Source organism: Typopeltis vanoorti, chromosome 14, assembly GCF_054136105.1.
Source record: "Typopeltis vanoorti isolate ZY-2024b chromosome 14, IOZ_Tvanoo_1.0, whole genome shotgun sequence".
NCBI lineage: Eukaryota > Metazoa > Arthropoda > Arachnida > Uropygi > Thelyphonidae > Typopeltis > Typopeltis vanoorti.
The window spans coordinates 28,883,165-28,895,662 of NC_143562.1; the positions used below are offsets into that span (position 1 = coordinate 28,883,165).

The 12,498-nt window shown below is 36.2% G+C and overlaps 1 protein-coding gene across 3 annotated transcripts in view; it reads right to left on the bottom strand.

The window, feature by feature from the left end:
• The window catches only part of LOC150099333 (extracellular matrix organizing protein FRAS1-like), a 1,385,483-nt gene that overhangs the window by 152,888 nt on the left and 1,220,097 nt on the right, over window positions 1-12,498 (bottom strand). For 2 of the 3 annotated variants that reach the window (XM_090403569.1, XM_090403568.1), the window contains one exon: window positions 1,073-1,200. The exons of the other annotated variant lie outside the window; for it this stretch is intronic. In XM_090403569.1, the coding sequence (XP_090259695.1) occupies window positions 1,073-1,200 (128 nt within the window). The remainder of the gene's footprint in view (window positions 1-1,072; window positions 1,201-12,498) is intronic. 3 annotated transcript variants of the gene reach the window in all.

The following is a 12,498-nucleotide window of genomic DNA, read 5'->3' on the forward strand; positions in this document are numbered from 1 at the left end:
CTGCCCCGTGAAAAACACATGGATTACAGGCATGAATATGTCCCATCCATATTCCGATCCCGAGCCCGGATAAAATTGAAGGGTTGGGGAAAGCAATGGTGAACTACCCTGTAAAAATCTTACGAATACTTTGTGGGCAATGCCTACAAAGTCACTTACTGTCAGAAATGACTGAATGGGAAAACCAGGCCAGGCTACTATGGACAGATAGGTAGATCCATTAACATCCATTATTCCAGAAAACACAAGAAATACATTCGCCATCATCATTATGAGAAGTCAGAACTGGCAGACCATGCTTTGTACACCCCATCACATAAGATTAGATGGAAGAAAACTAGTGTGCTATATAGAAGTTGATACAGGTCAGAGAGACTATTCTTAGACTCAGCAGTAGCTATGAAGCATTCTCCTAACCTTATCAAGTATGCTGTATTAATCTACAAAAATTTGGGAGGCAGTCATCTTAAAATCAACTTGAGCACAACAACTATAATAACTTCTAGTAGTCAGAGGACCAAATTAGGACTTTAGAGCTTTTGTTTGTTACACTTTGAACTGGTTCACTTACTCACTGCCAGGCTCATTGTCACATGTAGATGTAACAAATGGTTGCACTCTGAGGATGGCAATTTGAAATCCAGCAAAATATAAGCTAGACAATAAAGATCTTTTTTATAATTTAGTATTTTTTTGTTGTAATACAATAAAAGTTATATAAAAATTATTAAAATACCATATGTTGAATTACTATAAAAAGTTATAAATATTATTAAAATACTCTGAATCAAAGATAGAAATTATTTTGCTTAGTCACAAAGTAAATTATTACACAAGAAATTACTACATTCTCTTCCTATAGTTTCTACAGATGAAACATCAATAAAGGTCAAACTGGTCTGTATAGTGATCCTTTCTATTATGGGATACTCAGGCAATTAATGTGAAGTTAGCAGTTTCTATATACAAGTGGACTAGTCATGAAGATACTTCAAATGCAAACCTTGTTTGTAACCTTGATCTAATAAGTTTCTGATATTACTAAAATCTTTTTAAATTCAAAGCAATTTACCTGATGTGCAATCTCTATATGAATATGCAGTCTATTGGGATGATGAATATCTGAACTATTTACATAACGTAGAACAGCAACAAAAGGTTGTGAATTAAGACCACTCATAACAGCTGATTGACAAATTCCTGGATTTGGAAAAAAAAATACACACACACACACACACACACACACACACACACACACACACACACACACACACACACACACACACACACACACACACATTGGTCAATGAATATGCATATGTTGTTATTATTTTTATGACAATGACAAACAGAACAGTAAATAAAAATAATGCTTAATATTAATTGCTTAATTGCTTCTGGGAATGATGCAGAGGACACTGGCATGTAGAAGTAGGGAGATTCTTGTTCCATTGTATAAGACTTTGATTAGGCCACACATGGATTATTGTGCCCAGATTTGGTCACCTGGTTTTCAGAAGGATGAAGAGATGTTGGAAAGGGTCCAAAGGTGACTGACTAGGGTAGTTTCTGACCTCTGGAATGTCGAGTATGAGGAAAGATTGAGAAGATGTAATTTGCAGAGTCTGGTGGACAGGAGGGAGTGAGGGATATGATAGAGACCTACAAGTTGGTAAGGGGTTGTTATAGGATCAATGCTGGAGAAGTTCTACAGAAAATAGTGTGAGATCGGGGGAGAACCAGAGGTCATCCCTGGAAACTGTATAAAGAAGGTGTGAGTAGAGGAGTGAGAGGCAAGTTTTAAGTTTTTTTTTGTGCAGAGTTGTAAATAATTGGAATGCCTTGCCTGAGAGTGTGGTGTCTGCAAGGAGTTTGAATGTGTTCAAGGCATGGTATGATGAGCTGTGTGTGATAAAAGGACTTCGCAGATGAGTCTTTGACTCCATGAGGTCTTGGGGTAATAATAATAATAATAATAATATAACAAGCCAAAAGGCTATTTTACCGGCGACATAAGTTAAGTTTAAGGGAGATGGTAAATCCCCTATTATTGTACAGCTGGGTACGAAGCTCGGATCGAAATCCATCAAATTCTAGAGTTTCATGCCAAAAAAACTATCAGCGAGCCCAAGTGTAAGTAATCACATGGGAAGTATAACACTGGGGCAACTCGCAGCAAAGGTGGAGCCAACTCTGTCACTGTCCTTAATATTCTCTCATAATGTAAAATGCAGCTCCTAGGAGATGTATTACTGTTTTACATTATGAGAAGAGGTCACTACCCAGACCAGTTTCAACCCTTTTTTGAGGTCTCATCAGTGAGTAGGTAGACCTGAAATGTCAAGGTTTTAAGTGAACCGAACTTACATATACCTCTACTAACGAATTGCTAAAATGGTGTACTTATATATTGTTATTATATATATTAACTTATGTCGCCGGTAAAATAGCCTTTTGGCTTGTTATAGTAGTAATAATAACAATTTTTCAATTAATAACAATTGAAAACAATTAATAACAATAAAAAGTAATAACACATAGGTGACGTCAATAATAACAGAAAAGAAAAATTGGGGTTAGCTTTTCATTTCTCAAGAACGAACCATACCATAGAGTGGGATAGAAGCACAATTCCTTACATGGAGGAGGACTTCCGCTCCCGAATTTTTGAGTTGCCCGCTGTATACTAAACCTTAACAGGAACCAAGGACTAATCTTGCCCGTGATCTAGAAGACCCTTATCAGATCCTTCAAGTCGCCAGAACTGAATTATAGTGCTAACTATAGAATGATCCTAAATAACAACAAGTGATATCATGCCCGCTTTATGCATGTATTGTATGCACTCTGTTCATTGTTTAATATAATTGGAATCGGTTGATTATAGTTTGTAACAGTTTTTTACTTTTTAGTGCCTTACATCAGTTATGTACCCTGAAGATGCCAACAGCCTTAGTTGGTGATACTAGTTGGTATTACATAGTTGTTTATTATATGCACTTGATCAATATAATCCCATTAAAAGTCTTTCCAGAGCTTTTTGTCAACAAAATTAAACGTTTTTTAACCATATTGTGTTTTGGGGATAATATGATAGGTCTGTGTATATGCTGTGAGTTTCTTCAGTACGATGCGCTCCATAATTTGATTGATAATTGGTAATGTTGCTATGGGTCTGTAATTGCTGATTAAATTTCTTTTTCCATGTTTGTATATGGGTGTGATTATGGCAGTCTTTAGCATACTTGTTATCTGTCCTGTTTTAAATATTTTTTTTTTATTAATTTTAGTAGGATAGGGCCTAAGCTAGTTGCATGTTGCTTGATATCCTTAGGTCTTATACCATCAATTCCTGGGTCTTTGTTTGGTTTGATTTGATGTATTACAGAGAGAAGTTCTGATTCTTTTATGGTTGGGAACCATAATGTCTGTTTTGATTGTGGTCCAAGTGGAGGATCACGTTTTGTGATTGGTGGAATATTTCTGTGGAGTTCTTGGATGGAGTCTGCAAAGTATTGGTTAAAGTCATTTGCTAGTTGTTAGATAGGTTTTGCGTCTTTCATGAAGCTGTGTTTTAAGTTTTGGAGGCAGAATTATAATAATAATAATAATATAGTCACAGATTCATCTAGGAGGTCCCTTTTCTCATACCACAGCTCATCATACCATGTCTTAAGCACAATCAAATTCTCTGCAGACACAATGCTTCCAGGCAATGCATTCCAATCATTCACACCTCTCCAAAAAACCTGCTTCTCATTCCCCTGCTCACACCCTCATACAACTTCCAGGAATGAATTCTTGCTTTACCCCATCTCCCACCATTTTATGAAAAACTTCTTCAATGTTAATCCTATAACAACCCCATACCAACTTGTACATCTTTATCACATCACCCCTCTTCTACCTATCTACCTCTGCAAACTGCAACGTTCAACCTTTGTTCATATTTAACATTCTAGAGATCAGAAACTATTTTGGATAATCTCCTCTGGATCCTCTCCACCATCTTTTCATCCTTTTGAAAACCAGCAAACAAATCCATGCACAGTAGTCCATATCTGGCCTAATCAGAGCCTTATACAATAGAACCAGAATCTCCTTACATCTACAAGTCGGTGTCCTCTGCAGCATTGGCAGAATTCATTGTGTTGTCCTCATAATTTTGGCAATGTATCCTCTAAATTTTAGATTCTTATCCACCATCAATCCAAGATCTCTTATTCCCTTCACTTCCAATTTCCATCTACATCCCATTTTTGTTTTCCAAATTTTAAAAACCTTACAATTTTGCAACTATGAGCTGGCATCCCCACTCTGATGCCTATTCACTCAGTCTATTGAAGTCATCTGAGTGAATAAGGCTGCAACATCTGCTCTACTCCTCATAGTTCTTCCCAACTTTGCATAATCTGCAAACAAATTATTGAAAATTATTTCCAAATATTATGGAAACTTTGGAAAGACAGCAGAATATCAATAAAAACAAAACTTAAAAATCTACAATAGTCTGGTTATCTCTGTTTTGCATTTATGGAGCTGAGACATGGACATTGTATACATAAAAGCGATAAGTGGAGACGATGCTTTTGATCAATGGTGTTTAAGGAGCATTTTGGGATAAGATGGTTTGACTTCATGAATAATGATATGTCAGAGGAGTGATCAGCCACCACTTCTCAGCACTAACTTATGTAAGAAAAGGCTATGCTGGTATGGGCATGTTGTCAGAATGCAGGATATTCAGTTGGTCAACAAGATTATGTTGAATGATAAGATTAATTGATAATATCAAACAAGACCTGAATAGAATTGCCATTCAGTAGCATGAAGTAGCAAAAACTCCAAGTATACTTCTGTATATATGCATCTCCATTATCCACTGAATTTATCACATTGTTGTAGTACATAAGCAGATTGCCAAAACATGACCTCAGCTTAACAAACCCATGATGAGTATGATAAGCCATATATAGGGAATATTGCTATTATCAACATAATTCTGAATCCTAGCACTCACCAACAACTTAACCACAACTCCAGGCATATAGATAAACCTATAATTTGTAGCCTCCGTCTTATATTCCCCCTCTGTGAAGTGGAAAAATTTCACTTTCTTTTTACTCCTTTAGAAGTTACCCAGTTGCAAGATTCCTGTTAAACAGACTGCCAGGATATTGTTAACTCTCCCTGGAGCATTCCTTCAAGACATGCAGCGATATGTTTCAATCCTACTGCCTTGTTATCATCAAGTTTACATGATTCAACATATATCTCCTGCTTACTCACTATCACTTCCTCCTTCACTATACACCCTCCACACTCAATCTCTTAGCAATGTTGCAATCATAAGGATGCCATAGCCTGATAAGCTGCTCACTGAATACTTCAACTATATGGTGGAGAAATGTAAACTTATGCATTTTGGGATAAATAAATTACAAGTTGTGTACCATTCATGAAACTGTACTCCAGAAAATAGATGAAGCTAGAGATTCAGAGGGGGTGGTAGACAGAGAGTTAAAGTTTAAAGGATATATTGCTAAGGTAGCCCATAAGATTACTTGGCTATTGAAGTAGAGATAAGGAAGCCTATCAGATTACTTGGCTAATAAGTAGAGATAAGGAAGTTGTTATTCCTCTTTATAAGGCCTTGATACATCCACATCTGGATTACTGTGCTAAGGTCTAGTCTCCTGGGTTTCTTGGGGATGAGGAAGCAGTGGAGAAGATTCAGAGGCTAGCAACCAAGATGATGAGTGATCTGTGGAATGTTCCCTATGAGGATAGATTGAGAGTGTGTGTGTGTGTGTGTGTAAATTGCAGAAGTTGGTTGATAAGAGGAAAAATAAGGGATATGACAGAAACATTTAAGTTGCTTAAAGGGTTTTATAGGATTGATGCAGGGAAAATGCTTCAGCACTTGGCTAGATGGGCTAGAACAAGAGGTCATCCCTGGAATTTAATAAAGGTATGGTATGTAGGGGTGTGAGGAGTAGATTTTTTGCTTGGAGAGTTATGAATGAGTGGAATGGGTTGCCAGAGTCAGTTGTGAGTGCTTTGTTAATGGGTTCAAGGAGAGGTATGATAGACTGTGTGGATAGTTGGGTTCCTGCAGTGAGTCTTCAGACTCCATGGAAGTGCCTGTACAATAATAATAAAATAATAATATCTTATGCAGTACCTACCAATCTGCCATTTTCATCTGCTAACCACTTCCTCTCATAATCAAGCTTTCTTCTATTTGCAACATGTTGAAAGAACTTTCTAGGATTTTTCTCGGCTTGATTAACTCATTTCTGCTCATACTGCACTTCTGCTGTCCTTACTTTCCTTGCCTGTTCTTTGTACCAGTAACCCCTGTTTGGATTGACTTTATACAGAATTTATACACCAAATGAGAAATAATTACTTGAGGCAGCATGTGGTGGAGGGGACTCAGAGTATGAGAGTATTCGATCTGGTTACAGGATCGAATACTCTCATACTCTCATGAAGTCTTGACTTGGGATGTTGTAAATCATGAGAAATATTCTGTAAAGAAGAGGTATGTGTGGAAATACAAGGAAGATGATTATTACAAGCTTAGGAGAAAGCTTGAATCTGAGCCATGGCATAAAACACTGCAAGGGCAGGATGTTGGTAGTACATGGGAGATGGCTACGGATCATCTAAAGCAGTGCTTCCCAAACTTATGGATGTAAAGGCCCCCTTTGGAAAAATTAAAATATTTCATGACCCCCCCATTGAAAAAAACATCGTAGTACATACATATAATATTATAATATTTATTGTATTTATATTATTATTATTATTATTATTATTTGACACCTCTAGGGAGTCCTAAGACTCATTGAGGGAGGGCACCTACTTTACAGCTCTCCGTCTCCACCACTCAACCTCATCCACAAACCGCCTCATCTACACCAACGCCATCTACTCTCCACCATCACCACTATTATTTTCACAGACAATCACAAACATCCATGCCCACGGCAGGATTCGAACCCACAGCCTTTTGACTGGAGAGCAGATACGCTAACCACTCGGCCAACCAGGCCGGCAATATTCAATACAATTTTTCAAGATTTTGCATTTGTAAGCTTTTTGTGCTTCTTATCAATACCTTTTTAAATGAAACTTATATGAATAAGCATATATTTACTAATATTCATTAACCCCTTAACATACAAAGACATCTGTGACACATCTTTTGTTTATTGCACCAAAATTGATTTTTAATTTTAGTTTCACATATAAATACAACCGAATATAGACGCTAGACAATCTTGTGCCTATTCCCTTCAGCCGCGAAAAGCTGCCAACGGCATGTATCGGCTATTTCGTTTTGCGTTTGCACAAATTCATCATTATTTAAAAAATAATGATGAATTTGATCCAGCAAATCACCTTCGCCCAAAAAACTGGCAGAAAAACGACCGCTTTCTGATTTTTAATTGGTACATTAAGGGGTTAAGCGTCCTAATATGCAGGAAGCAAAATTTGTGAACCAACACCAATGTGTGATTTTTTCCATTAAAATATAAAAAATAACAAAAAAGAAATAATAAATAATAAAAATTAAATACTATTTAGATATTGGTCAAGTGTAGGTGAATAACTAATTTCATTACCAACTAGTTTCGCCAGCTTGCTGTTGGCTTCATCAAGGTACAATCAGGAAAGCAATGAAACAAAAATTACAAGCTAAACGTTAACTGACAATTCTATTTCAATCATGATTGTACCCTGATGAAGCCGACAGTACAAGCTGGTGAAACTAGTTGGTAATTAAATTAGTTATTCACCTACACTTGACCAATATCTAAATAATAGTTAATTTTCATTAATCTTTGTGGTCAAGAATTAACAATTTCTAAAAATTAAATACGTTTCTTTTAAGATTAAAAAAATCTACTTAGTCTTAAAACATTTTAAATTTGTTTTCATTATTTCAAGCCCCCCCCCTCAACAAAACTTACGGCCCCCAAGGGGCTGCGGCCCACAGTTTGGGAAGCGCTAATCTAGAGGAAGCAATATTAAATTGTATACCTAAGGTAAAGAGGATTAATCGGGTAGGAGTTAGATGAATGAGTAATATCATTAAGCATGAGCTGCAAAAAATAAACTGTTGTGGAGAGAGGAAGAAAAAAATAAATGAGATTATGAGAAGAAACTAGCTGAGCAGGTCAGAGGAAATACCAAAGAGTTCTTTTGCTATGTGGCAAGTAAAAGGAAGAATGATTATGAAGGATAACCTTAAGGAATGCTGATAGCAGTGAGGTGACAGAAGCAGACAAAATAGTTGAGGTACTGAGTGACCACTTTGCAAAGGGTATATTATCTAAGTAAGTTACTGCTGTGACATATGAAAGATGGACTGGTGTGAGAACAGAGGTGGATGAATTGGGGGTTCTTAGGATATTGCAGAATCTCAGTCATGGGATTATGAGGAGATTAAGATCAGCTCACATTTTATGAGGAGCAAGGGAAATTGCAACCTCTGACCAGGCTCTTTAATTTAAGTATCAGTTCTGCAGAGTACCAAGGGAGTGGAAAGAGGACAAAATTATTATTATTATTATTTGACACATCCAGGTAGTCCAAAGACTCACTGAGGGAGGGCACCTGCTCTACAACTCTGTCTCCACCACTCAATCCACCATCTGACTACAACTATACCAATGCCATCTATCGCCGACCACCACCACTACTATACTCCATGCCTACAGTGGGATTCGAACCTACAGCCCTTTGGCTGGAGAACGGATATGCTAATTCCTTTGCATAAAGGAGGCTCTAGGACTACAGTAGCAAATTATAGATCAATCAGTATATCAAGAGTGGTGATAAAAAGAGATCAAAAAGAAAATTCAGGAATGGGTGTATAAAGAATATGATACTCTATAAGGGATAACATGGCTTTGTGAATGATTGGTCATGGCTTAATAATTTGCAAACTTTCTATAAAAGAGTGGCAACTGAGTTGGATAAAGGGAATGGCCACATGATGATTCTGCTGTATTTTGCAAAGGCATCTGACAGAATACCACATGGAACTGTGTTATGCAAATTAGAACAAATGGGTTCTAATTTGCATAGATACCAAATGATTAATAAATATCAAAGAGTGGAGTATATGGCCAAGCAGAATCCAGGTGATTAGTGGTGTGCCACAATGTTCTGTGCCAGGGTCATTACTGTTTACTTTGTACATAAATGACCTAGGAAGCAATTTGAAGGGAAGTATTCAGTGTTTGCTGATGATGTAAAATTGGGGAGTAATAGTTAATCAAAGTGACGTGGAGGGCTTGCAGGATGATTTAAATAGGCTATCAAATATGGGCAAAAGGTAATGGGTGTCAGTTTAATGTAGAGAAATGCAAGGTTATGAATTTTGGGCTAAATAGATTCAAGCTGTGTACCACATTGATGTAATTGTACTCCAGAAAAAAGACGAAACTAGGGATTTGGAGATGGTAGTAGATAGAGTTGAAGATTAGGGGACATATTGCTAATGTTGCCAAGGTAGTTCATAAGATTACTTGGCTATTTAAGAACACACTAAAAAGTAGAGACAAAAAAGTTATTCCTTTTTATAAGGACTTGATACATCCTCATTTGGATTACTGTGTTCAGGTCTGGTCATGTTTTTCTTGAGGATGAAGAAATGGCAGAGAGGATTGAGAGGCAAGTAACCAAGACGGTGAGCAGTTTATAGAATGTGTCCTATGCAGATAGATTGTGGTTCTGCATTGCAGAAGCTGGATGATAGGTAAAGAAGAGGGTATATGATAGAAACATTTAAGTTGCTTAAAGAGTTTTAAAGGATTAATGCAGGGGAAATGTTTCAGCACTTCACTACAAGGGATAGAACAAGAGATCATCCTTGGAAGTTGAGTAAGAATGTAGTTAGTAGGAGTGTGAGGACTAGATTTTCTGTTTGAAGAGTATTGAGTGAATGGATTGGATTGCCAGAGACAGTTGTGAGTGCTTTATGTGTTAATGGGTTGAAGAAGAGGTATGACAAATGCTTTGTGGATAGTTTGGGTCTTCCATGATGAGTCTTCAGACTCAATGGAGATGTACATATAATAATAATGATAATAATTCCAATGATGCACACAATCTTGGCATGCAGAAATAATCATACATTTGTAAATAACTCTATTATATCCAAGAGCTAAAATATTATGGCAGCTTTCATATATCTTTTTCAATAAAATCTGAAGATTATTTGTTAAGCATCAGGATGCTAGATTTGTCTTTTTAAAAGTTTAATTCAATATTTCAATACAAGGTTAGTAGGAGATGTTATGCTATCCATTCTTTAGCAAATCATAATATGCCAGCTTTCTGAATTTTTGATGAATCCACATTATCCTGGAATAAGAGAATAGTAAGACAAACTGAGGTGCTACAGATATTGCAATATGATAAAAACAAAATTAATCTAAATGCAGATAAGAGGGCTGCATCACTTATTGTAAACAACATGGACTATGAAGCCAAAATTTCTACTTTTATTAGATTCCTTTACCTACTCAGATGCAAACAATGATCCTACTCAGTCATCTCATAACAAGACAAATCATCTTATCTCACATAAATGTTAAATTTTTCTGAAGATTTGAAGAAGCAACTTAAATTTAACCACTCTCCCTCTTATTCTTAAATTATATTCACTCTTGGGATGAACTATGAATAGAGTAGATGTTGTGGCCTTACAAGAAGGCTTGAATAAATTGAGTGAATGGGTACAGGAGTGGAGATTGCAGTTCAATGTTGTGATATGTAAGGTTTTAAAATTTGGAAAATAAAGATGTGATGTAGAAAAATAAGGATCTAAAATTTAGAGGGCACATCGCCAAAATTGTGAGAACAGCACAACAAATTCTGCTAATGATGCACAGGACAATGACTTGTAGAAGTAAGGAGATTCTGGTTCCATTGTATAAGGCTCTGATTAGGCCATATATGGACTACTGTGCACAGATTTGGTCACCTGGTTTTCAAAAGGATGAAGAGATATTGGAGAAAGTCTAGAGGCAATTGACCAAAATAGTTTCTGATCTCTAGAATGTTGAATATGAAGAAAGGTTGAGAATATGCAATTTGCAAAGTCCAGTGAATAGGGGAAGCTGGTTTGATATGATAGAGATGTACAAGTAAGCAAGGGGTTGTTATAGGATTAACGATGAATAGGTTTTTCATAAAATGATGGGAGATTGGGGGAGAACAAGAGGTCATCCCTGGAAGCTGCATAAGGAGGGTATGAACAAGGGAGTGAGAAGCAGGATTTTTGCATGTAGATTTGTGAATGATTGGAATGTGCCTGAGAGTGTTGTGTTTGTAGAGAATTTGAATGTGTTTTAGGCATGGTATGATGAGCTGTGTGTATGACAAAAGGTACCTCCTATATATAACTCCATGGTGTTTTAGGATAATAATAATATGGTTTGACAAAAATTTATATTGGTGGTACACTACTTTACCCAAGGATATATGGCATGAGCTTTCTCTACTAATTATCCTCTTTTGAAATATTGAGGATTTTTAAGAAACCACATCTAACATTCTGATTCTTATTAAACATTCCTCAGATTTTGTAGAAAAATGTAATATTATTTTTCTGATTATTCTGATGGAATACTGATTATTTTTAAATGCTTCACAGGAAGCCATTTCTTTGTTGCAAGAGCTGTTTCACCAGATGCTACGACACTTTTCAAGCAAATATAGATATTTTTAGAGCTAGCAAATTGAATGGCAAAAAATAAATCCAAAAATATAGTCTGGTTATGAGTTCTCCATTACTATCATTTATTGCAAACTTATGTAGGAAAAGTTTTATTATAACAGGCTGATTATTATTTGGAAACACAACCTAGATGATCTTAACAATTTTGTATGTTTTATGAGCAGTTTCTATCCAAAAATAAAGTTGACTATTAAAACAGAGATGGACAATAAACTCATCTTGTTAGAAATTTTAATCAGTAAAGTAGACAGCATCCTGTATTGGATGTCTATGAGAAGAAAACTCACACTAGCAGATATCTTCATGATAGCTAGCTCCATTATAAAAAAAGATTAGAAATATGACAATGTTAAAAAATAGAACTTTACGTGGAACTCTGTTTTTAGTCAGAAGATGAATTTATTCATTCCCCATGCAAATTAGAACAAATAGGGATGGATATTGCACTGGTTATGTGGATAAAAGGGTAGCTGCTCGAGAAATATCAGAAAGTGGTATTACAGAGAAGCAGAATCCAGATGAAAGGTGGCTACTGGTGTGCTGCAAGGTTCAATGCTAGGAGCACTACTGCTTAATTTGTACATAAATGATAATGGAGATAACCCAAAAGGAAATATTCAGTTGTTTTCTGATGATGCAAAATTAACTAGAGTAATAGTAAATCAAGGCGTTGTGGAGAGCTTACAGGATGATTTAAATAGGCTATCGGTATGGGCAAAAGATAATGAGTATCAGTT